Here is a 27,787-nt window from a genome sequence, read left to right as displayed (position 1 = left end):
TAATGCTAGTAAATATATGCACCTTTTTTCTTTATTGATTTAGTTCCTGACATAAAAGATCCCATTGACATCTCCATGCTGTCCATTGACATGGAAAACAAGGAAAATGGATCTCTGGACAAAGAAAAGTAAGTGGTCCTCTTAAATGCTGTATATTGATTTACAAAGCTGAAGTTTAAATTTTCTGGGTACCAAAAATGGTATACATCTGTAGTTTTATCTTGAAAGATTGCTAAAATGTTATTTTGCTAACTTCACAATATAGTCAGTACAAGTGGAGTTTGTTCTGACTTTGAAATCTTTGATGGACTAGGGACATCATGTCTGAAGCATATCTTTGATTTAAAGTATTTTATATCATCACTGTCTAGGCTCAATTGTAATCCTAACCTTTTGATGCATATTTAAGTATATCTTCTAAGGCAGAGTTTCTCACCTTTGAAGATGTATGGATTTTAACTCTCAGAATTCCCCAACTAGCATGCTGGTTGGAGAATTCCAGGAGTTGAAGTCCAGACGTCTTCAAGTTGCCAAGGTTGAGAAACACTCTTCTAAGTGTTTAAAGAGCCTGTTTACTAAGGGGCATCATGGATGGTATCAACAGTTATAAAACAAAAAGATTGGTGGAGTAGTTCATGCTGACTACCTACCATTTAAGAACATACAGGGTTTGCTATGAGCCCACCAGGTTCCCTCTAGGTGACTAATAATGACATCACTTAAGTATCTTCTAAGCTGTTGCCAGTCCTCAAGTAACAAGTAATAATCCTCTCACTACCTCTTCACACAAAAGGGAGATAAAAGATAATTGCTAATACTCTGCCTCATCTGTAGTTTTAATTTATATGGTATGCATTTGTTTCCTTCTTTGTAAACACAATCAAATGAAATCTAGTGGTGGTTGTAAGAGGGAAATGTCTGACTTCAAAGCTGGCATTCCTCCTGCTGCTAATAGCTTTTTGAAAATTGTGAGGATGAAAGAAGAGCATCTCGGTGATTTTGCCATCGTTTCCTCTCTTGAATAGCTATAACGTGGCTGGATAGTGCTGCAGTAGCTGAAGAAGTGGACTTTCCCCATTTTCATCTGGGTTTTTTTGGTCATGTTCCCGTTACAGGGGAACCTATCATGGTGTGAAAGCAGTCACTTTCCTCTTAAGCCAAAGAACATCCGCTGACCATCTCAGTGTTTTAAACTGGTTATGGATTCTCATTAATTTATAAATATAATCAGGTAACTGATAGTAGGTGGAAGCAAAATGTGGCCAGTTTCCCTTTATCTGGGTACACTCCTGTCCTCACTGGGCCTTGATCTGGCTCATTGGCCACCATTTCACTATGGTTTCTCTAAGGTGCTGACTATAGCAGTGCTGTCGTAGTGATCTGTCAAAATTGTTCAGTAACACAAGGTTGCTTTGTCAACAGAACAGGAAGAGCGTACCTGTTCAACAGTGAAACAATGGAATGATAGGGTCAACCCCACTTTCACCTTCCATTGCCTGCAGAAAAGAGTGCAGAGAAAGCTAAAAGTCAGCATTTGTTATTTACATAAAGAAAAGGGGTGCAGGAACCCTATGAAAAAATAACTCAGTTTGAAGTAATAGAGGGAACGATTTTTTTAAAATGACAGCACGAGGTATAGGAAAAGGAGCACTGGAAGTCACCCTAGACATGACAACCAGACACATCCCATTCTTGTTATAGCCCCCATGCTTTGCAAGTGTGTTTTTCTGCCAGCTTGTGAGATGCATAAAATAAGGGATGACAACTGGGTGATTCAGCCAAGCATTTTGCTTATCGTATGCTGCATGCATGCATAAAATCAGCACCCCACTAATCGGCAGTGAATCAGAACAGATGCAGATAGAGGCAGGGCAGACATTGGCAACAGGCAACAGGTGTCATGATAATATAGTATATCCGCTAATATCTGCTAATTCAAAAATGGCAGAGAACATTTACTGTTGGATTAAAGGAAAGAAAGGCCCAGCACAGGTAGACCTCGACTTATAATAGTTCATTTAGTGATTATTCATAATTACAATGGTACTGAAAAAAGTGACTGATGACCGTTTTTCAAACTTGCAACCATTGCAACATCCCCATGGTGATGTGATCAAAATTCCAAGGCTCGGCAACTGACTCATATTTATGACAGTTTGCCATGACCAAGGATCATATGATCACCTTTTGCGACCTTCTTACAAACAAAGTCAATGGGGAGGCATGATTCACTTAACAACTGTAGCAAGAAAGGTTGTAACATGGGACAGAATTCAGTTAACAAATGTTTCGCTTTGGGGCTCAATTGTGGTCGTATGTCGAGAACTGCCCATATTTGTTGTAGGCCCCAAGAACAAAATGTTGAAACTCTGGTTTGGGTGGTGAAAACAGATAAGAATATTGATCACTCTGATACCAGAAGGGCAAGAATTCTTACCAATTGGAAGAACCATCCACAAGCTCAGCAGCAGAAAACATAAGTTGTGGTATAGTGTCATATAAATTGCAGTACAAGTCCCATTGTAAAAACAAAAATTAAGTTGTCAAAATTTGTTAAATTAAATAAATTTTCACACATCTGAAATAACAAAGAACAAAAATAATTTCATGATTGTCTCAAATGGTTACATGTTTTGAGTACTGCAATAAAAAAACCTGCAATCTCTCAACTATGCAAAAGGCTTTTTTTTTTTAAAGTGCACTTCCCACCTTCCATATCTTTTTTTCTTCATACCATGTGCATAATATCCAATCAAGCTAGAGAAAAATCCAAGCAGCGCCTGAGGCGGGGAATTGATACTATCAAGCTGTCTTTCCCCTTGAAAGACTTGGTGATGTCAGATACTAGGTGACAGGGTAAACAACATAAATTCAGCTGTTCAACTTTGTCCATTCTGCCCAATATATTTGGAGAAACCTCAAGCAGGTGAAAAATCAATTTAAGAATTCATGGCCTCCTTTAGGTGTATTTTAAACTGCTTGCCAGTAGGTGTCACTGTAGCAACAAAATAGCACAGAAATGTGAGCCTGTATTCAACTGTAGGATTCTTGGATGGAACCTGATATTATACCATGTTAGCCTTATAAATACATTTTCAGGTTACCTTCCATGTACAGTATATTTACCACATTGTGTAGAATTAAGATTTAGTTTCTGCTACAGAGATACCATGCAGGTTCATTTTAGATTTTATTTTACAACTAATTTGGGGGACAATTACATAGCATCATTGCACTGTTATTCAAAGACAGAGCCCATTTAATTTCTTACACTTATAATTAAAGGTCTCTGCATTTCTCATTTTGTATAGTAATGGCAGAACTAATCTTAAAAAGTAGTGATTTGGTTGGATTCAAATCTGATACACATTTTCTCGAAAGTAGATTTCATTGAATTAAATTAGAGCAATCACCAAGTAAATAGACATAACCCAAGGCATATATTTAAGTAGAATGTGATTATCTAATTATTATATTATTCTCGAAGCGGTGGGTGATCTTGGATACTCCTAGCATATAGGTTGGGTCAAAATACATTATTCTAAGAAGTTTGGATAAAGTTCAGTAAATTAAGAGTATGTTCCACCAGCACTATATAAGGTCTTTTTATAAAGTTGGTCTACTTAATTTCATACTTCTAAAATAGCCTGATGTAAGCAGATATTCTCTGGATGTGTAGGATTTCAATTCCTATTATTACTAACTTCTGGCTATACTGGATTCAAAGTGGTAGGTACTACATTGGGTGAGGTGGCTCTAAGATCATTGAAAGAATTGGGTTTTAGCATCCAAATGTGATTGCTGTTGGAGAGTTAAAAATTATGTCTCATGCCCATGTGTGAACCAAGTTAGCATAGGAATACACCAACAATCTTTTTACCCATGGAATCTGCATGGGTCAGTTTTAGATTAACAGAGAGCTGACATGCAGATGATTCTCAGACTGCACATCTGGAATTGGGCAATTGCTATTACCATGTTTGTGCTAGCACATTCCTGTTTGAAGACTTACAAGGTGTGCTTTGTGAGCTTCCTGTTGCAATAGCTATTTTAAAAAAGATTGTTGCACAGAACAGCAGAGAAAGGGCAAATAGCAAAAGGGGGAGGAAATTGCACTGGGTGTGTGTGTAAGCATGTGTGTATGTTTCTATAGGGATAACAGAATACATAAGTGCAGAAGTCAAGTGCAGAGAGTAAGAAATCTTACATATCACTTGGCTGGCAATTCTGAAAACCATTTCCTTTAAAAAATAATTGTATTAAAAGTTATACAGTAATTGTAATAGTAGAAACAAACTAAATAGTAATTGCAATAGTAGAAACAAACTAAAAGAAAATAGAGCAGAAAAAATAAAAAGCGCAAAGGTAATTTCTATTTTGCTTATTCTGCAACTAGCGTCCAATAGATAGCATCAACAGAGGAGCTGGCAGTAAAAACACCAGATGTCTCACCTAACAACCAAATGGAAAGTGACATCTTAAGTCTATCACAGTCACATGATGTTTCACTTAGCAACTGTGTTGCTGTGAACTCAGCTGGAATATACCTGATTGTTTATCACAGAGTCTGCATATCCATCCCTGCTCTGAATCATGCAGATGTTGGAGGAAATATCCTGGGCTTAAATTGAGGAATGAGGTGAAGGTCAATGCTCAATCTCTGTTTTGGAGGCAGGAATGGTGCAGTTAGTCCTATCCAGCTTAATGCTAAACTTTATTCAGAGCTCTTCGTTGATTAGGTTGGTTAGTCTGCATAAGACTGCATTATTGGGGGAAAGTAATAATAAAAGGGCTCTTTGGCATTTACAATAAAGAAAGCATGTGTGCCTACTGCCATAGGCTCCTTATTAGTCCATACTGTTTTGACAACATTTGCTAGGAAGTGTTATAGCGAAAAAGAAAGCAGACTTGGAAAAGGAAGAGCAGAATGCAAATTTTAATTCAAACAAGAAGAACACTACGTGACTTTGGGAGAGTTATATGAGACAGTGCACCCAAACATTTGGCATTTAATGGAGGAAAAAAGTTTATCTTCACTCAATTCAGGGCAGGGAACGCCTAACACGAACCCTACTCTAAGATACAATTTTTCCACTTCATGCTTATAGGATTAAAATTACCAGTATATATATTTTCTACCTATAATTACATATATTTTGTGTGTATGCATGTGCGTGTGTCTGGCAGTTTAAGTGCTAGATTTGGAATAAGGCAGGCTCAAAACCTCAGTTGCCCTAATATTTTTGCCTGGAAACTTTTTATGCCATCTCTCTGGCCAACCTGCATGGTACTTCATTGTACCTAAAAAGATACGGAAGGACACTCAGGAAGCCGTATCTTTACAAGGCAGTTTTTTGGAGGGTACTACAAAGGGTATCAGCAGACCAGTGGTGAAAGAAGGCCATGTGTTGTAGAGATAACACTACCACACACAACAGATACCAAACTGACAATGGCTGCTTAGGCTTTCGAGGAGAGAGGATTTAAAGTGGACTCTAAATGGACATACAGAGAAAGTGGACACACAGGTGTTTTAAAAGGTCTTTAAAAGATGGTTATATCATCAAGTAAGATGGTTTTCCCTGATGGTTTTCTTTTTCTTGAGAGAGCAGTTGAGTAGCTAGTTTGTGCTAGTTTGTACATCCATGCCAAAGATTCATTTTTGTTTGAATTTCTTAAAACTCCATAGCTTGGTAGAGAATGGAAGACCTCCTGATCCGGCTGACTGGGCAGTTACAGATGTGGTGAATTATTTCAGAACAGTGGGCTTTGAAGAACAAGCAAATGCTTTTCAAGAACAGGTAAATCTGTTTGCACAAAGCTTTTTACTTTTAATTTCCAGCTTGGGAGATTTCAGAGTAGGGACAATTACAGGCATATTTTTGGCATTGCAAAGATCCAGGTTCAAATTTCTTCTTAATAACATTGGGTCACCTTGGACCAGTTGTGCTAAGACCAATGTACACCACAGGTTTATTATGAGAGTAAAATGAAACACACACACACCCTGCCTGTACTCTGAACTCATAAATGAAAAGAGCAATAATGCAAGAAGTAAATAAAATAAGCACTCAAGGAATGCAATTAAGAGTGAATTGCTTGGCAGTTTAAAATTGAGCTACATGGTAGAAAATGAGCATGGGAATGTCAGTCACCTACACAATGTTACCAGGACAATGTCTGTAGCCTTCCATTCCCTTGATAGACTTCCTTAGGTTGGCACTAACACATCTGAAATGAATGAAAGGGAGCAGGAAGTGGTGACAGGTTTTTCACTATATGCAAGTCTTTGACTTGCAACTGATCATTTAGTGACTGTTCAAAGTTATGACAGATTCCTGTTCTGACCTAGGCTTCCTGATACACTAAAAGCACACAATGAGTCCCAAAACCCCTTTTTTATTTCAACAGCTATGTATTCTGCTCATTCAGAGACTGTTCATTCTCAATCTGTTATATTAACAGATGAGTCCCAAATAGTTGTAAAGAGTCCGACAGAAGTCTGCCACAGTTCTTCTGATAAGGCTGATAAACACCCACCTTTATCTCCCTTGACACTCTGCCAAGACCTAATTGGCAATTAACTTTGCAAGGCCACACGGAACACAGATTCAACACAGAGCTGCAGTCTTGAAACTGGCCAGCATGAACAACAGTTGCTTCCTGCAAAGGCCCATGTGCCTTTGCTCCTTCTTTATGTCCTATGGGAGGGGCCTATCATCTCCAAGCCCTACTCCCGAGTCGACCCTTTTATTTTAACTGTTCTTGCCTTCTGACAGCTCTGCACATGCGCACACTGGGAACAGGCTCCCCCTGTTCCTCTGCCTCACTGATGTTTGACTCTGGAGGCTCCGGAGTCCGCACGTAACTCCCAGGTGGTCCTGGCCCCATCTCTGCCTCTGATGCAGAGCCCTCGTCCCAGCCTTCCCCAGACTCCAGGACTGGCCATGTTCCTCCCCAGCCTCCTCACTGTCAGACTCTGCTACCAGCTCCGCAGGCCGCTGGCGGACCGCAACAATTCCCAGAGATACAACTCAGTTCCAAAATTCCATCAGCCAATGGGCGTGTGTGTGCGCGCAGGCACATGACCACATTATTGGTGCTTGGTAACCAGCTCACATTTATGGCTCTTTGTAGTATCCTGTGGCCACGTGACTGCAATTTACAGTGTTTTTGCTGAAAAACATTGTTTACCTCAGTTTTTGGCATGAACATACCACAGTGAATAATGGATTTGAAGATCATGAATTTGCTTAATGACTGTCACAAAAACAATTCATTAAATTCAGTTGGTCATGTGGATGATTTGCTTTATGACTGTCATGACTTAGGACCATAATGTGCAGGCACCATTATGGTTGTAAGTCAAGGACTACCTGTAATTGCCACTAGGTGCTATGGCTGTCTAATGAAAAGCTGTTAATGCAGCAGCACTTATTTATTCCTCAGTACTCATTATTAACTGAGTGCTCTTTTTTAAGTACCCTTCAGATTTTATTGCTAGAGAAACTCAGCAGGAAAAACAGCAGGATGAGTAATAGAATTGGCATCAGCTCCACGTTTTGAAGCAGGATCCCAAAGCCATAGGAAAATTGTATATTTGATGCTATCTGCTAAATGCCCATGTAGTTTGTCCATATTTTGGAAAGAATCCCTTTAACTCCTTGATAGGACTCTGGTTTTGTATAGGATTGCACAATGATGGTGGTAAGGCCATAACCATAAGGAAAATGGTTCTTTTAAGTACAGAAATGGGGAAAACATCAATTTCAGAGACTATGAATACCGAGATTATTTTTAAAAAAACAAAGATCCTTTTCATCTAGATAAATTGGGGTTCAAATGGGGTTGTTGTCCTGTGATACCAACTTTCCAAAGATAAGGAATTGTAGATATTTCAACCAAACCTTCAGTTTTTAGATATTTCATATGTCCTTCTTTTTCTTTCTTGTCTTTTACACATTATTACAAGAGTCACTTTTCTATCGTATCATCTATTGCTGCTGCAGTAACATTTAAAAGGCTGCTTTGGCATGATTAGAGTCAATTGCTTGAATCGTTCCCTTTCCCAGATGTTGGGGGGCAGGGCAGATGCAATGCAGATAAAAGAGAGATAGGACTTTGCACCATTTTAATTTATTTGAGAACAACACACTTGCACGCGCACGTGCACATGCACACACACACACACACACACACACACACACACACACACACACAGCAGATAGTCCTGATCCTACCAAATCATGACCTTCATTTTTTGGCTTTGTGATCAGTTCCAGGCGTAGGATTCTAATATTTTCATCAGTTTCTGCAGTGCTGGATTAAAACAAATAATTGAAAATCATGCTTGCTAATGCCTGCACTACCCCCATTTTGCACTTGTGAGTATCTTACTTTCAGTTCAGTTCAATCCCTGATTCATTGTTTTAGCATATCATAAATTGAAGGAAGTTCAGCAGCTGATATTGCATTTAAAGATTGTTACTGAAACTTCTCATGTTGAAAGACATTGTTTGTGTAAAGGACAGCTTTTTAAAAATACCTTTGAATGGCTTTTTAAAGTAAGACTTTTATGTTATTTATTACGTTTCTAATCCTCCTTTTGGTCAGCAGCTCAGGGTGGCATACATACTGTTCCCACCTCCTGCTTTTTCTCCACAACACCCCTGTCAGGTTGATTAGGCAGATAGAGAGTGTCTGATTTAACAGATTAATAGAGTTGGAAGGGACCTTATAGGCAGTGGTGGGATTCAGCCAATTTACACCACTTCGGGAGAACCGGTTGTTAACTTTCTGAGCAGTTTGGTGAACTGGTTGTTAAAAGAAATCATTAGGGCAAGAACTGGTTGTTAAATTATTTGAATCCCACCACTGCTTATAGGTCATTTAGTCCAACTGCCACCCCACTCAAGCAGGAGACCTTACACCATTTCTGACAAATGGCAGTCCAATCTCTTCTTGAAAGTCTCAAGTGATGAAGCTCCCACAATTTCCGAAGGCAAGCTGTTCCATTGATTGATTGTTCTCACTGTCAGAAAGTTCCTCCTCATTTCTAGGTTGAATCTTTCCTTTGTCAATTTCCATCCATTATTCCTTGTCTGGCCTTCAGGTGCTTTGGAAAATAGCTTGACCCCCTCCTCTCTGTGGCAGCCCTTCAGATATTGGAACACTGCTATCATATCTCCCCTGGTCCTTCTCTTTACTAGATTAGCTATGCCCAGTTCCTGTAACCGTTCTTCATATGTTTTAGTCTCCAGTCCCCTAATCATCCTGGTTGCTCTCCTCTGCACTTTTTCCAGAGTCTCAACATCTTTTTTATAGTGTGGTGACCAAAACTGGATGCAGTACTCTAGGTGTGGACTGGTCCAAAGGCAGCCAGTAAGTTTCCATACCTGAAATTGGACTAGAATCTGGGACTCCTTGTCAAACTCATTTCACCTGGCCAGACAGGAGCTTCATGTTGCAGACTTCATTAGTTACAAAATGTTAACAGATGAGGTATATGGAGAACGTTGTCCCATGAGGTGAGGTTGGCCCTCACTTTGCTGGTGAGAAGAAGAACTAAGGCTTGGCTCTGTCAGCTAGCATGAAGATCCACGCTTGGGGGGGGAGGGGTGTTGTCTTTTTAACTTTATTTTTGTATGGATTTTTATGTGGATTTTATTATTTTTTACTTGTAAATACCTTCACCATTCTACTATCCTGACTCTATTTGAGGATTTTCTTTTTGCAGAACAGATCAGTGAAGTTTCAGATGTGTACTGCCCAGAATTACGTTATTGGGGTTGAGTATATTTAGTGCACCTCTCTTGCAGTAATTAAATCAATTGTTGTCTTCTGTGGATTGATAAAAAAAATTCATTTTTAATGAAGTGTTTCTTCCTATATTAGAATCTTTTGAAAATTATAATATCCATTTTTATTTTTTATTTTTTTTAAAAAAAACTCTTCTGACTGATTAAATTTCAACTGACAAAATTTAGAACATGGTATTCGGAGAACTGAAGAAGCTACTTGGATGAGAAGCAAAATATTTTCAAGGAAAAAACCCAAGAAAGTCCAGTTATCTTTTATAAAAGCATCTGGGACAACCATGACTTGGATGATTGAGAATCTCCATAGACAGGAGATCATAGAGTTCTTGCAATGTTTGGCTATTAAAGTTACATAAAATATGGCCATTATGTACCTTTAGGAGTGACAGGGCTGATATGGGTAGGCAATATTGATCTGCCCTCCACTAAACTGCTTAAAGTAAATATCTCTGAGGACAAACATTGTCCTCTAGAAACAGACTTACAAAGCATGACATCATCTTACTAAAATGGCACTTGAAAGAGGCTATGTAGAAAATGGGATCAAGAGATGTAAATTCAGGATATTTATTTAAAATGGCACATATGCTTAATTGTTTTCTTCAGATGTCATTTAATTTTTAAATACACAGTCAGCTAAAGTTAGGCATTCAAATATAAAGAGAAAATCAGCAAACTGAAAGGTTTTTTGCACAAAATGGAAACATAAGCCAATCCAAAAAAAGGCAAAAACTATTTATACCTGAAATATTCCTTTCAGTTAATATCTGTGCCCCATTCAACTTCAAATTTTCATGCCAGTATAAAAAAGAGACTATGGAGATGAAATTTCAAATTGTGATTAAAATTTTCTGCAGGTGTGCCGTTCACTAAAATTACCAAGTCAGTTGCCAAAATGCTGTACCTCTGCTTGATATTTACAGTTTTGTAGGTTTTGGTAATAAGCTGGAATGAGTTTGTGAAGTAATATGGATCTTTTCATATCTTGTATTTGATTTGCATGTAGAATAAATTGAAGCCACCGCAGGGCCAATGGGGCTGCAGTATGCAAATGAACAAAATCTAACCGTTATTTAGCTTATCTAGTGATGATGTCACAATCTTTTACAGGGAACAGTTTGAATAATTTTGAAATCAACAGTTTCCTTCTCTTGAGCTGATTGGTTATTATCCCAGTTAAGATTACCAAAAGCCCTGACATGATACATATTTAACAGTATTATGGCTCAGGGGTTTCTGAGTGTATGTTTCTTTTGTTTGCTTTCAAATGTATTTTACACTTCAACTGTGAGACTGACAGAGCTCCAAAAAGGCCTCTAGACCTTGTTCAGTTACTTGTCTCAGACCAGCCTGTTGTGATCAACATTTGAAGAAGATGGTAAATTATTATGAGGTTTTGGGAGTATCAAGAAGTGCATCTGCAGATGATATTAAAAAGGCCTACCGACAGTTGGCCTTAAAAGTACATCCTGATAAGAATCCAGGAAACCAAGAAGCAGCTGAAAAGAAATTTGTAGAAATCTCTAAAGCGTATGAAGTCTTATCTGATACTAAAAAACGAGATGCCTACGATCAATCCAGTAAAAAGAAGTTAAATGAAAAAAAACCTTCAGGAGGACAAGGTAGAGTTGGAAATGTGCAGAGGAGTGGCCATGGGGACAAAGGGCGTAGGACAAGGCAGGCGGACCCTGAATTCAGCTTCTTCGGACCAGAGCTGAACATACAGATGGGTATGGATTCCTTTTCTCAAGATATCTTTGACAATCTGTTTGAAGACTTTTCTGGGCTTCGGCTAAATCCCCGCAGATGTAGAAGCAAAACTGACAGGAGCTTTTCGGTTTCTATCACGGGCGTCTCCCCCATTGTAGGAACTGGTTTCACATCCTTTGGTTCTAACATCCCAGGGAGCTGCTCCCGCTCCTCCATCACATCTCTAAACAGGGGCAAAACTGGCAAATTCCGTTCCATCATCACAACCAGCAAAATTGTGGGTGGCAAGAAAATCATCACAAAGAGAACAATAGTAAATGGCAAAGAACGTGTTGAAAAAGACGAAGAACCCATCTGTCACTGAAGTGTTTTCAGGCTATTCCAGGTAAGGACAGCTGCTGTGCTGGAAATTATTTTAAAACATATGCTCTATTTTGCATGTGGGCAGATTGACATACATTTCTTCCCAGGATCTGGGGCACTCGCTTATTGTGCCATACACTAACATTTGGGAATTATGCCAGTTACCTTTTAGAACAGTCTTTTCCAAACTTGGTGATTTTTAAATTATGTGGACTATATGAAACATCATGATTGATCACTCGATCTACCTTTATTTTGGCCCAGCATAAGGATGGACGGGGTACAGAAAATTTAGAAAGGAAAAAAAAACAGAAATAAAATTAAAATTCTACCAGTTAGAAAACATAAAAACAAAAAATCTAAAAAACATAAAAAGAAAAAGAAAAAATAATTTATTATAAAGTGTGAACATTAATCAAAGTGGTTGAGTAGTCAGAAATGATGTTGCAACGGTACCATAAAGTGGTTTAAGATTAAGAAGCTGAGATTGAGGAGAGAGTGGAACTTGTTCAGAAGATGGAGAAATGGTCAACCTTGCCTGAAATGCCAACCTTGTCCTGGCTGTGTTGGTGTCAAGGCTCCTTGGAGGTAGTGAGACAGCATACAAGAATTTAGATCAGACAAAAAGAAAAAGTAGAGATGAGCTGGATTTGCCTTAGCACTGTCCAAACAATATTAGAAGCAGCCTGTCTGAGCCTTGTAGCTGCTGGTGGTGGGTGTTTTAGACAGAGCAGATTATATTTTCCAAGGGTTGGGAAAAACTGTAGAGGAATTGGACTGGATTGATTTTAACCATTCTGTGCCAGATTGGGCCTAAAATAAGATCATCAACAGCAAACATTGAGAGTCAGGCCTTTGTTGAGCAAGCCCCAATATAGCTGTGGCTGACTGTATCTGCCAGAGCATATATCATTTTTAAAATTGCTGACAAGAGCCCAGGGTTAGAGAGACTCACATTCCTGCTTCCCAGAATACTAATCTGTGCCTGGAAAACACCTAATTGTGGTTTTCTCCAAGCACTGCATGATGAGGATTACTTTACTAGAGAAATTATGCTGTGTTTGGAAGGCTAGATAATGTACAGATATGACAAGAAAAGAAGAATAAAAAAAATTGGAAGAGGGAAGGGTATAAAGCTATAGAGGGAGTGAATTGAACTCTTCCCATTTGGACCTTGGTGAAAGTGGGGACAGACAGGAGAATAGATAAATCAGGTAGTTCTTGGTTAACAAGAACTAGTCAGTGATTAGTTGGAGTTACAATGGTGTTGAACAAGAAGACTTACAATCAGTCCTCAAAATTGTGGCCATTGCAGCATCCCTGCAGTCACATGATTACAATTTAAGCATGTTGCACAATTACAGCACTGGCTGCATCACATTGTCACCATTTGTGACATTCACTGCTGGACCTCTGACAAGTAAAGTCAGTGGAGAAGCTGGCAAAAGGTTGCAGGTGGCAATTTGTGTGTGGTACAATGTCATGCTTAAGGACCACACAGGATTCATTTAACAACTGCAACAAAAACTGCCAGAACTGCCATTGTAAGTCAGCAAAGTCACGTGACATTCCACTATGACCATTTAGTGACAAGAGTTCCTGATCCCAATTACCATGTTAGCTGTGGACTACCTGTAGAAAGGAGGTCCCTCTATTGACCTAGTGATCAGCAGAATGGTTAGGTGGTGAGCTATTGGTTTTAAATTGGAGAGGATGGAACTCAGTCCCAACATACAGAGTAGAGTGGCTGTGAGTTTGAAGGACTGCTAATTTCAGTGAAATTCCATTGTTAACTCTGAATAAGATTTATACCCTTGGATGCAGTTGGCCTGCAATTTGGGGGTGCTTCAGGACCTATAGCCCTTCTTGAGACTATAGCTCAAACTCAGACCTCCTTCTGCCAATAACTTCTGCTCACATGATAAGATCCAGTAGGTCAGAGCCACTATGTCTCCTCAGAAACAGACTGTCACCTCCTGGGACCACACTAACCATGCCTTTTCGGTTGCCATTTTGCTCTGGAATACCACTCCTCCCGATGTGGATCAAGCCTTCCTTCTAGTATTTAGGAAACTGAGAAAACTTTCCACCAAGCCAGAGTAACTGGTGTATTGTAATAGCCTCTCAGTTTTGAGATTGGTTTTTTTTTTATTATTGTTGATGTTTTTATTCACAATATTCATTCACAATAAAAACATTAACAATAATAGAAAGAAATATTTCTAATTACTATTTTTCAAACTAGTCAGTTTTAATCCCCAATGTGTATTAGGGAATTGTATGCCACTCAGAGTTAGCAGAAGGGGCTGGTTTATAAGCCCTGTGTATAAAATTTAATAAATACACTTTATAGTGAAAAATATTTGAATTAAACAAAGTTATATACATTGGATAGCAATATGGAATGTCCAAGGTAAATTCGTTATCCAGTGGGAGCTGACCAGGTTGGCATCAATTAGTGGCACAGGATAGACAACAGATATTTCCATTCTGAGAAAATCATTATATATAAGTTATAAATGGAATGGAATTTGCCTAAGCAATGGAAAGTTTCTTGATGATTAATTATCATATTATGACTATCCGAATCTATGCCATTCAACATCACAATTGTCCAAGTTATGCCCCAGCAACTGGTGCAATGGAGCTTGAAACAGAGCTTGTATGTCAGCCAAGAAAAGTGCTAAAACAAGTGCCCCAAAAAGACATTGTTTACACACTGGATGCTTTCAGTGCAAAAGTTGGGAGCCTGGTTCAATCAGCACAGGTGTTGCTTATACACTTGAACAATACCAAATAAACTGCACCATAATCAGATCAACTCTATTCTATTCATACATCAATGGTCCAGTTCAGTCCTGGCTGTCAAGTTATATCTGGGTGCCAGTTGCAGTTTAGATCATGAATTGTTGGTGGCTAAGATCAGAGTGAAATTATGCAATATCAAAAAGACCATACTAGCAAAACATTTAGACATCTCCAAAATCCCTATGCAACTGAAGTAAAAAATAAGTTTGAACTGCTGGACAACTTCTGAGAAGATGCCAGATGAACCGTGACAAGAAATTCAATTGATCATCATTGAAGCAACAGTTTGAACACATACCATACAAGAAGCTAGAGAAAAAGCGCAAGTGGCTGTCAGATGAAACCTTCAGAATAGCTGAGCAAAGAAAAGCAACCAAAGAGCAGGCCAATGGGAGCAAGCAAGGAGATTGAATACGAATTTCCAAAGAGCAGCAAGGTAAAACAACAAAGTTTACTGGGACTAGCATTGCAAACAGTAAGAAGAGATATAAGGTCTTTGAGGCTCTCTGAGCCTGATGGTTTTCTTGTAGATGTTTCATAAGCAAACTAAGGAACATGTAAGAAAGGACTGCATGAAGAGCTATACCAGAATTCCACGTGTACAAATCAAAAAGATGCAAATACTATTTACTGATCATAAAAGCACATCAAAAGCAAGTAAAGGAAAAAACTGTCTGACCAACAAGGTGCCAAGAACAGATGGTGAGAACATACAGAAAAGCTGAATTCCAGTAACAAAGAGGCCTGGCATCCTCAGGATGATAAGGAAAGGGAAATAGAACCAGTGATTCTTCAGGAAGAAGTTCTGTGGGCAATGAGCCAGCTGCCAAACACTAAGGTCCCAGCGTTGATACCATTTCCACAGAATTACTGAGGCCTGTACCACTCTCAACCATCACAGCCGTGGGTCAAAAAAATATAGAAAATGAACACATGACTACAGAATTAGAAAGGGTAAGTGTTCATTCCATGGCCAGAAAGGGCAACTCCAAAAGTTGCTCCAATTCTACTTAAATTCTACTTAAGATCATACAACAATGTCTGATACTAGCCATTGAAAGGGGATTATCAGATGACCAAACTGGTTTTAGCAGGGGTCATAGACACTTGTGATTATATTGCAAATCTATCATTAAAAATCTCAATATCAAAAGAACATCTACATTTGCTTTATTGAATACAAGAAAGCCTTTCATTAGGTTAATCAAGACAAGCTGTGAAAGTCCCTTGAAGACCTGGGTGTGCCAACATATCTGGTTAGGTTGGTGCAGTCACTATACATAAATCAGGAAGCTATTGTGTGAACATCATATGGAGACATTAGTTAGTTCAAGATAAAAAAAAGTGTGGCTCGGTTGCATTCTTCCATCCATTTTATTCAGCCCGTATGCAGAAATATTGTTGATGACTGGAGGAACATCAACAATAAGCTGAAAAAAAACAACTCTCCTCTCAAACCAAATAGAAAAACAAATAAGGCCTAAAACATCTGATAAAAAGGATTAAAAAGGAAAGCAAGAAATTTGGCCGCCTTCTGAACATCAAAAAAACCAAGCTCATGACCACTGAGGAATGGACATGTCAAAATAACAATTGATGGTGAAAAGATTGAATGTATGTAAGAATTCCCTTTCCTGACATAGGAGATTGATCAAATAGTGAATGTGGTCCAGAAACAAAGTATTGAATCACATTGAGTCACCCAGCAATGACGAGCATTAAATGGTAAGCAAGGATATCACCCTAGCAACTAAATGCAGATTAGTCCAGGGGTCCTAACTCCCGGTCCATGGACCAGGAGTCCATGGCAGTCCATGGCATGCCAGCAACTGGGCCATGGAAACAAACGAAGCTCCATCCGCGCAATGCAGGGTTAGGGTTACGCCCCCTCTGGTCCTCTGAAAAACCTTTCTCCATGGAACTGGTCCCTGGTGCCCAAAAGGTTGGAGGCCACTGGATTAGTCCACATAACACACTCTACTTTTCTACTGCATGTAACCCATGGATAGGCATCTGCTCATTCTGTTGCTCAATTCTAACAACCAAGACTATTGCATATGTAGCATGCAAGCATGCACCTAAAAGGGTTATTGTTTGTTATATGAACGAAATGAGTTGGTGTAAATGATATCAGATGTAGGAACCAGGGACATTATCTTCCAACTTCGTGAGTAATGAATTCTATTTCATTAGAATGATTGATGTAAGAAGAACTTATAAGAATCTTTTCCTAATCTTTTAGCACATAGAAAATGGTAGATGTCATCTACTAGATGAAGTATATCATGGAATCATAGGGCAGGAAGGGACTTTGGAAGATTCCAGTCCAAGCTCCTGCACTGTGCGGGAGTTCTATACCTTTCTGGACCAATAGCTGCCTGATCTTTTCTTGAAATCTTTCAGTGTTGGGGTATCTATAAATTCAGCAGGCCAGCTGTTCCTTTGTCTAATAGTTCTCACGGTCAGGAAATTATTCCTTAGTTCAGGTTTGGATCTCTCACTATAAAGGTTCCACCCACTGGTTCTTGTTCTACCCTCAAGTGTTAGGGAGAGTAAATCTACTCCCTCTTCCCTGTGACATCCCTTCATATATTAGAAAACTTAGCCTTAGCCTTCTTTTTAAACTAAACAGACCAAGTTCCTTTCACCGCTCTTCATAGGATTTAGCCTCCAAACCCCTTACAATCTTTGTTGCTTTTCTCTGCACTCTTTCTAGTTGCTCAGCCTCCTTTTTGTATTATGATCAGAACTGGACACAGTATTCCAGATGTGGTCTGATCAGTGCAGAATAGAACAGACTATTACTTCCATGATCATGACACTGTATCAGAGTTTGATATAACTTATCCTAAGTAAGATCTGTTCCTCAATGTTTTTCCTTAAATGACATGAACAATTTTTATTGTCCCAATTATGGCATCTGTATTTGTGTATATTGTGACATACTCAGTATGTCTAAATTATCCCTTTTACTACATGTATTGTTTTGTTTCACCCTTTATAATATAAAACACACAAGAAGGCCTCCAGATAACAATTAAATATTGTTTCCTGTTTCATTCACCAGGAAATATCTTACCAGCTTTGGAACAACTTGGCATTTTAAACAAGTTTCAAACTGGTTTAATATCCTAGAGTTCTCTGAAACTCTAGGTATAGTTCCCCAATTTAGAAAAAAAAACAGGAAATTGGTTAATTAGGAGCTTCCTATTGCTTGTGCCATGAAGGAAGTAAAAAAACAGGTGGGGGGGAAGGAAGTATCAGATAACTTGCATATGTGGGCAAAATGTTCATGCATATCTTCCATATTTAGCTTATTGCCTATATCTGCAAAACCTTTAATCATTTTGTTAAATTTAGTTTATTGTATGAACTTCTTAGAAACACATTGTAAATATATGCTCTTGCTTAAATATTCAAATGCTTAAAATCACTGGAACCTTTACTATTGTAAGGTCCCAAAATGTACTTGAGTCACTAGAATGCCAAAGAGAGAGACTCAAGACCAGGCTTGCAAAAAGAAATTTATGGCCGAAAACAAAATATGGGTGGGACTATATCCAGAACATACAGATACAATGTATGTGAGGAATAGCCACCCCTTGGGGAAGGTATGGCGTCTTTTTATACCCTCAGAGACCTCACCTTAGTACCCAGTTTTGGCCCCCTGGCCCATGCCCTCCTTGTAGCCCTGCATTGGCTGTGCAGCAAGGAAAAGGAGCAGGGGATCTGAGCGCCTAGCAACCCTGCTTCTTGAGATAGCCACCAGGCGCAGAGTGGTACAGAAAAACAAGATAACACAGAGGTGAGATCACTGGTAGAAGCAAATGGCAGAGGCAATTCTAATTCTTAGCAAAGCAATTCTTACAGAAGCAAAACAGCAAGTCAAACCAATTCTACTGACTCTACTATTATGTCCCACTAATTCTAACTATTCTATTATTACTATGTCCCTTCACTATTATACTGGAGTGTTTAGTATTGTAATGTGGCATTTTTAGTGACATTTGTTTGAAAATGTTTATCTTTGTTGGAGCACTTCTTGCAGGAATTTTAAGAGCCCTAACCTAAACTCATTACAAATAAATATATGGGTTTTCAATTGCTCTTTATATAGTTACATAATTAGTTTACTTGTTTATGACTTTCTATTTGTTCAGCAGTCTGAAAGATCCGAGCATATAGTAGGCAGGTCTCTTAACTGACATGTTACATTTATACATATTATTTTATTGACTGTTTTACACTGCCCAGAGTCGCTTCTTGTGAGATGGATGACCACTTAAATGTAATAAGTAAGTAGGTAAATAAATAAATAAATAAGTGTGGGTCTAGTTCCGTGATGGCAAACCTGTGGCACCTGTGGCACGCATAGCCATATCAGTGGGCACACGAGCTCAGCTCCGGCGTGCATGTGCGTGCCGGCCAACTGAATTTCGGGCATTCTGGGCCCACCAGAAGTAGGGAAACAGGCTGTTTCCTGCATCTGGAAGGCCTTGTGTGTGTGTGTGTATGCGTGTGCGGAAGGCCCTTTTTTCTCTCTCACCTGGCTCCAGAGCCTTTCTAGGAGTCTGGGGAGGGCGAAAACAGCCTTCCCCACTCTCCCTCCCCCAAGGCCTTCTGGAGGCAGGAAACTTCCAGTGGCAAACAGGCCATTTTTGGCCTCCAGAGGAGCCTCTGGGGGGGTGGGGAAGGCCATTTTCGCCCTCCCCAGACTCCTAGAAAGGCTTTGGAGCCAGCTGAGAAAGAAAAACGGGCCTACCGGGCCATCACATGTCAGGAGCGGGGAAAGCGGGGGGCAGTCACGGGGGTGGGGCGCATAGAATTATGAGTGTGGGAACACGCGCACACGACACCCCCACCCCCCCTACACCCCTCCTGGCCTGTGATGGCAAAAAGGTTAGCCATCACTGGTCTAGTTTGTCAATATTACCTTTCATGTACATGATTTTGTCATAACCTAGCACATGCTGCCAATACAGTTAATTGGAAATATTCCCCAACATCTATCGATAACATTTTGGTCGCTTTATAGCGAAAAGTTTAAGATTTGGTTAAAATGTTTTGGTGTTACTTTTTCCTAATTGTTTACAATAAATATTAGCTAAATGGAATTTCAGAAGGACAGAAATTGGCCAGTGATTAATCTTTGACACACCCAATTTCATAGCTTAGCTTTATTAGTCAGACTTTATGATTCTTGCTAAGACCTATGCCTGTTGAATCTGATAAACTGCAGAAGTCCTTTGAAATCTGATCATTTCCAGATGTTTGGAATTGCTAACCACATACGTGAGTGAAAATTTTAGGAGTTCTAGATCCAAAATTTCTCAAGGCATTGCATTGAGGATGACTGTAATATGGAATTACCATGAATTAGGATTGTCATATTTGGCTGCAGAAATACAGACAATCACTACAAAACAACAAAGAATTATTGTAGAGGTAGTCCTTGCTTACTGACTGCTTTGTTCAGTGACTATTTGAAGTTATGACAATGCTGAAAAAATAACTTTATAACTAATACCTGCATTTACAACATTTGCAGCATTCCTTAATCATGTGATTGCTAGTCAGTATGCATTGTCCTGTGCCTGACCTGCCATTTCCCCCTTTTGCTCACCCTGCAGAGTAGAGAAATTGGAGAATAAGTCAAGAGAGTAGACAGGTACACAGTGGGCAATATACATCAATAGCAACATGATGGTGCTGACAGCCCTGAGCATGCTGCACAAACAGCCTGGTGTTTTCCCCATTCTGTGCCTGTTTACTCTCTTCTAATTCTTTCCTTCCTGTAATTCAATGAAAGTAAATACATTAATTTGTTTCTAGCTAATTATTCCAGCATTGTAGGGAGCATTCCAAAGGGCGGGAAAGAGATTAGAAGGCAAACAAAAGTAGACTATGTGAAATTGATTAATCTTCTGCTGAGAATATTGTGGGCAGCCAAAATCATGAATCGAAGAGCAAATCAATCCAGAGTTCTAACTCAAGACACTGGTACTAGGGCTTGGTACTTTGTGTGAAGGCACACTTATCCTAATGCTGGGAGAGGTAGAAGGAAGAGAAGGCAACCGCCAGCAGCCAGATAGATTAATTCAATTAGTGACTCACATTGGGAGTCTGAAAAGGCCATGTTGGAACAGATTATCCTGTTTATTTTTATGGTTGCTAAGAGTCAATACAAACTGGATGGCATATCTTTAATTTAGGAACAGTACAGGCCCATACTTGATTTCTGAATGCAGATAATCCTTGTTTAATAATGTGATAACTTTGCAAGCAATGTCCGCAATTACATCCTTTGCAAGATCGCTCTCTGTGTCATGTGTTTGCAATTACGGTCAGTAAGTACACATTTTGTGCCTGACCTTTTTTTTTCCTGACCCTCTCCTACCCCAATGTAGTGGAATGTGATCTGGATTCCCAGGAGAGGGGGGAGCTGCTTCCCAAAGAACAAAAAGACAGTGGAGCTTTTGGAAAATTTGGTCAACAGGAAGAGGATTAAAATGGCTCCTCCCTAACAGTTCCCAGAGTATATAGTTATTCAGATAGTTACTTTGGTTTGGCAAGATTATGTCTATAGTGAAGAAGAATAAAGAAACTACGTAGAGGTAACTCCACATATCATTCTTGAGGCCTGACACGCACAGAAAGAAGAGATTGCTTGAATAACCTATCTGTTCCTGAGCAGCTTTTCTCCGCAGCACAGAATGTCCCTAAAAAGTGCAAACCACAAATTAAAAAGCTCAGCTTTGTCACTTTAATTACTTTGATTAGAATCTTCCTGTCGGCTTACACTGCTGCCTGAAATGAACAAGACCTTAATTAGTTTCACACTAAAGGCTTTCTTTCAACTCCTAAGTAGCTCATGGCAAGCATGTTGGGCAAACAGTCGTTGTTAGCGCATTCCTTTCTGTGTGTATTGCCCATTATGTACCATTGGTAGGGTGTGTCATTTAAAGGGGTAAAAATTAATTTTTGCAGATTTTTTTCATGAGGTGATGGGGTTCTAAAAATACTGTAGGTGCTTTTATACCAAGAATTCAAATCTGTATTTTTTGCAATGGCACAACGTTTAGCTTGGTAAATCCTTGTCTGATCATATGCCCCACAAATACTGTTAACTTTATGTTCTCAAAATTATATCTTGTGCTACAAAAATTAAAGTTTTTTTCTGCATTAATCTTATCTACAGTAGCTAAGCAAAAAATAAGCCATGCAATCATAAACTAACATCAGAAAGCAATTATCTGAGTTACAAAAATGTTTGTGAGTTTCAAGTCTTGTTTTGATTCGTTCTTTGACATCAGTTGCCGACTTGCATCTTGGCCTCTGATATAACCTTCACATTTCTCATGTGTATATACTCTGCTTGCTGCCTCTATGATCTGTTTCACACATCTCTCTACTGATTGGGCATGACAGGGCCACTGTGGTACTTGCATTGGTTCGTCAATAAACTTCTTTATTTCTGCTGTAGTCAGTTTTCATGTCAAAGGTGGCTCATATACACCTTCAGACCAGTCAATCAGCTTCAACAGAGTGCATGCTCTGGCTTGACCGCTACCCAGGTATGGCACCACCTTCACAGCCAGTATTAACATTTGTAGAACCTCCTCCAATGGCGTTCAAGCTTTTGTAAGTGCCTTTCTTCGTCATGAAATATGCAAGATTATCTGCAATCACTTGAGCAGGTTTTTCTGTTTTTGAGCCTTTCTCTGGAGTGAAATGATAAAGATATCCTCTACCCAGCTCACTGCACACAGAATAATGTTCTTCTTTGATGGTACTGGGGAATTGCTGGTCTGAATTGTTTGCTTGGGAATTGCTGGTGTAAAAAGTTATGATAATTATGTAGTTATTTACCAAGCATGTCTAAATTATATTAAAGTAATCAACATTTCTTTACAATCCCCAAGGCATATCACAACTTTTGAGCACCCCTAATGTTTGGAAATTGAAAGCTGAAAATTTGACATGCCTAATTATACCAGCTTAGTCTTTTTTAATCCCTTCCTCTCCAATTAATCTAAGTACAAACATTAATTCTCTTACTGCTAATTATCCCAATACCAGAGTAAGCATTCCAAAAAGTGGACAATGGGAGAAAAGGGTTTTAAAAGTTGCCCTTTTACCTAGGTTTCGCATGAGACAAGTTCCAGAAAACCTCCTCACTATTTGGATTCCCTCAGTTGTTTGGAGTTGTAACTTTCCAATACTGTGATGTAAAGGAAAGCTGAAATAAAATTATAAGCACAGTCATGGTCATGTGATTTTCTCATTTAATTACTGTTCAGACAGCCCCAATTGCAGACACTAAATGAGATTACGTGTATGCAACACATATAACAGGGTTCTATTTCATTATATTCAATTAATAGGAAAAATGCTACACTTTAGAATTATGTCATATTTTCTCCATAGACTGCTTGCTCTTGCTCTTTTGAACTTTCTGAAATGATCGTGTGACTGCAGATTCGCAGAGGTTCATAGTCATTCATCCCAAATACCCCATTTCTCTGAAAATAAGACCTATCCTGAAAATAAGACCTAACATGGTTTTTTACATGTGTGTCTAATATAAGCCCTACCCCCCAAAATAAGCGCTTCTGAACCTGTTCAGCTGGCAGCCTCCCTATTCCATCTGGTTGCTCGTGGTGCGGTGGCCATGAGGCAAGGTGGGGTGGTGGAGCTGCCCCATGCATTCCACACCGACTTACCTCAGGACCCCTGCAGTCTGACCATCTATGCCCTGACACCTGCCTTGCAGAGGCAGCACCAGCAACCATGTTGTTGTGGCCTGTCAGGTGCTGGCCCCTTCAGGAGCTGAATCAGATGAGGAGGAGACGTGGGAGTCAGGACCAGTGTCAAGGCCATCTGAGAGCTCCAAGTGGGAAGAGGGAAAGGAGCTGTCAGAGATAGAGACTGATGTAGAGCCTGGGCCATCCATCAGCCCTCAGATGGAGAGGCCACAGCCCCCAGGTCTAGAGGTGGCTGATGAGGAAGAGGAGGAACAGCTGGGTCCAGCGCCTGATGTGCGGATGCACAGAAGGCAGAGGAGAGGAGAGCAGTGGGAATCTATAAGCCAATCCTTGGGACGGAAGAGCCACTACTACAAGCTAAGCCCCATCCTGGCTCTGGGGATAAAGGCAGGTGACGGAGATGAATAGGTGTGGCAGACAACTATTCATTTTTCTTGGTCAGACACTGACTTCTGAATCCTGTCTGGGACTTATCAAACTCTTTCCTTTGAATTGGTGGTGCTGAGAGTCGGGCATGCCTTCTGAGTGTGTGTGTCTGCTGCTGGAAAAAAGCGAGCGCACCTTCCAGGACTTCTTGTGTGAGCACAGAGAGAGAGAGAGAGACTCCTGGTGTGTGGAGCCATTTCAGGGGGAAAGGGAGCGAGCTCCGCTTTCCACAGGCACTGAAAGACATGTTAGCCTGTGTGTGAGAGAGAGAGTGTCAGCCTGCCTTAGAGTCTTACTTGGTTGGGGGTGTTACTTGGAACCCTGACAGAAAGACTTTTTGCCAGGGCTACTGGCACTCCTAATAAAAGGAACATTTAATTAACTACAGAGGGTTTGTCCTGTTTGGGAGCCAAGTCAGAACACATGTGCAGAAGGAGCCCAAGTGGCCACTGGCCCACTTCTTCTGCTTGATCATGGCCACAACAGAGCAGGAGGCTGAGTTGTGTGATGGTGCCGCGAGGCGAGGAAGGTGACGGGGTGCATGGGGCAACTTCACTGCCTCACATCGTAGCTGTGGTACCAATGCATTGTGGGAGCCTGCTGGATGAGGCTGCTGGTGCCGTGGCCGTGAGGCGAGGCAGGTGTCAGGGCGTTGGTGGCTTGGCTGCAGAGGCCCTGAGGTAAGGCAATACAGGGCACATGGGGCAGCTCCATTTCCCCTACCTCATGGCAATGGCACTGGCACACCACACGTCCTGTGCCACCGTGAGCAAGCAGAAGTGGTCCTCCTGTACATGGGGAAAAAAATTAAGACACCCCCTGAAAATAAGCCCTAGTGCTTATTATTCTATTTCCAAAAGAAAATAAGATCTGGTCCAACACGGGTAAGTGCTGAAAGAAGCCGGAATCTCTGCTGCGAGCCCACACTGCTGGAAGTCTGGTAAGGATTTGTAATGGAATACATGACTAACCTTGAGGAAAAAGGAGAAGAGATGCTGCTTAGGAAATCATTAGACAAAAGAGGACTACAATCAGTTAACAGTCAAAGAAAGAACCTGCCCTAATGGATCTAGGAGTTAAAAGTGGCAGGCAGGAAGTTTGTACTTTCAGAATTACAAATTAATGTAGCCTTCTAATAAAGTAGATTTAGCTCATCTGGTTCCATGTCTAGTTTATCCAGGAGGACTGACAAGACTTTATTTGTTTTTTAAGAAATTTTTTTTAATGTTTTTTCTTAAATTAAAACAAAGAAACAAGTAGTATTGTACATTTTTAAAGGTCAGTTAGGACTTTTTTCCCCTGGGAAACAGCAAATTGTAATCAAACTTTATTTATGCTAGGATTTGTCTTTTATGCATAATTTGGGCATTATAGGGGAACTCAATGTGTTTGGACAGAAGTTTATAGGTGAGTAAATATCATACAATATTTTACTACCAAATATGGGACCAAAATGATAAGAATTCTTATCACATCTCTTAGCTGTTTCTTTTCCTGCTGTCATAGTATTTTGAGTTGGTGGACATTTTATTCTTTCATTAACTCGCGGGTAGGTGAACAATTTTAAGCAAATCATTCTATGATATAAAATGTTTCTCTTTAAAAAGGAATACTAACAATATTCCAACTGAGCACTTAATTATAAAATTGTTAGAAAGTCTACCATTGTTCTTCTTTTTCTTTTATTTACATCACTTTTCTTTTATTTTCCTCTGAGTGTCAACAGCCTTTCTTTACTTTAAGCCTTTCTAAGTTCCCTTAGCTGTCTGTCTTCCATATAAGAAATTTTTCAGATAACCGTTTTTTACGCTTATGATCATTGCAGCATCCCCATCATCATGTGATCAAAATTCAGATGCTTGGCAACTGGTTCATATTTATGATGGTTGTAGTGTCCCGAGGTCATAAGATCACCTTTTCGTGTTCTTAATACAAGCAAAGTCAGTGGGAATGCCAGATTCACTTAACCACGTTACTAATTTAACAACTGCAGTGTTTTCAGTTAACAACTGTGGCAAGAAAGGTCATAAAATGGGGCAAAACCAGTAGTGAAATCTGAACTGGTTTACTACTGGTTCGCTGGCTACACATGTGTGCCGTGCGCCAAATGCAAGATGCGCGTGCACAGTGCACGCCAAAAGGAGGCATGGGGTAAGTAGAACAGCACGCGGGGGGGTGATCAGCTGTAGCGTGCGATCTTTTTTTTTACTTTTAAAAGCATTTTTTTACAACCTATTTGGCCGAATAGGTTGTAAAAAAATGCTTTTAAAAGATAAAAAAAGGCTGTGACGATTGCGTGCCACAGCTGGGATTGTCAGAGCCTTTTTTTTACCCTTTAAAAGCATTTTTTTACAACCTATTTGGCCAAATAGTTTGTAAAAAAATTGCTTTTAAAAGGTAAAAAAAAGGCTCTGACAATCACAAGGCACAGCTGTGATTGTCAGAGCCTTTTTTTTTTATTTTTAAAAGGAAAAAGGCAAAACTTTCTGCGGATGCGCAGAGGGTCCAAAACACATTACTTCCTGGTTAAAATCAGGAAGTAACAACAACTGGGCAGGTGGGCAGAGCCTCGCGCCACGATCGCTACCGGTTCTCCGAACCACCCACCATGATCGCTACCGGATTGGGCGATTCGGTCTGAACCAGGAGCATTTCACCTCTGGGCAAAACTCACTTAACAACTGTCTTCCTTAGCAACAGAAATTTTGGGCTCAATTGTGTTCATATGGGTTTGTCCTGAAACCCTGCACGGTGGCTGCTAGTTGGACCAATGAACCTGATTCAGTATTTCTCAGGATAAGAAGTCAGGATGGTTGCTAAATGCCTCAAATTCTCCCTAGCCATCACAGAAGGGAAAACAGCTTTAGATTCAATAATTACAGTCCTTTTCATTAAAACAAGAACTATTGATAAACCTAAAAAAATGTACCACATTCCAAGTACCTTTAAAAACAAACAATAAAAGGGCTGTTGAACCTATTCTCCATTTCTAGATTGTTTTAAGCGTTTATTCATTTTTGTTTTAGGAAATTGATGGGAAGTCTTTACTGTTGATGACAAGGAACGATGTACTCACTGGACTTTCATTAAAATTGGGGCCTGCGCTGAAGATCTATGAATATCATGTAAAGCCTCTACAGACACAGCATCTGAAGAACAGTTCACTATAGTGGATTTTCAAACTGGACCGTGTTTTCTTCCTGCTCTTCAAAATAAACAAGCAGCATTGGTTTTTGGCACTGGAACTTTATTAAAAACAAAATAACAACACAAAACCTGTATGTGTGCATAATGAAATTAAACCAAATGGCACTGAAATAAATATATATTTATATTTATACATATCCTATTGGATAACTTTAGCAATATGCTGTTTAATAAATGAACTGGTAGGGTGTAGAATTTCTCATTATTCAAGCAAAAGATCAGTTCAGTATGCTTTTTAGTAACTCTGTGGAGTCACAAAATGGTAACTGGAAACAGAAGTATTTAAAATGGATACACTTGATTTTTTTAAACTATTGCTTAAAACAGAAGGATGACCACCTCTGTGTTGCACAAGGCCCACTAAAGCGCTGTTATATCTTTGCACAGATCCCTTTTATTTCAAATTAATTGTTCCTAATTTGGAAAGGAAATCGGGAAAGTGTTAGATGACCTAGAGACACTTCTAGAAGTTCTGTAAAAATCACAATTCTTTCATAACATTAGCAGCAAGTTTTGAATTTGCCAAAATAACTTTTTTTTTCCCAGAGGGAGCACCTATTTTTATCTTACTAATGTTTGTTCATAGACTAATGTTTTAAAGTTGTGCAACCTATGTCTTTGAACCTTTTGGGAAGGGCAAAAGCTACATACAGAGGGTGTAAAGGGGTTTTTTTGTAAGTTTTTTGTTGA

At 39.6% G+C, this 27,787-nt stretch overlaps 2 protein-coding genes across 2 annotated transcripts; both read left to right on the top strand.

Moving 5' to 3' along the window:
• Positions 1 to 39: 39 nt before the first annotated feature.
• On the top strand, positions 40 to 27,060 carry SAMD13 (sterile alpha motif domain containing 13). The gene is made up of 3 exons (XM_070939433.1): positions 40 to 128; positions 5,690 to 5,801; positions 26,917 to 27,060. Exons 1-3 carry the CDS (start codon positions 76 to 78, stop codon positions 27,058 to 27,060), a joined length of 309 nt encoding a protein of 102 aa, XP_070795534.1. The 5' UTR covers positions 40 to 75.
• LOC139313945 (dnaJ homolog subfamily B member 6-like) lies at positions 11,194 to 11,892 on the top strand. Its single transcript, XM_070939434.1, has one exon. It carries the CDS (start codon positions 11,194 to 11,196, stop codon positions 11,890 to 11,892), a length of 699 nt encoding a protein of 232 aa, XP_070795535.1.
• Positions 27,061 to 27,787: the final 727 nt, after the last annotated feature.

This window comes from Pituophis catenifer, unplaced genomic scaffold (genome assembly GCF_029215685.1).
Source record: "Pituophis catenifer annectens isolate HBS135680 unplaced genomic scaffold, rPitCat1.0.hap2 SCAF_3, whole genome shotgun sequence".
In the NCBI taxonomy this organism is placed as follows: domain Eukaryota; kingdom Metazoa; phylum Chordata; class Lepidosauria; order Squamata; family Colubridae; genus Pituophis; species Pituophis catenifer.
Note: the sequence above shows the minus strand (reverse complement) of the source record. Positions and strands in the feature narration are given on the sequence as shown.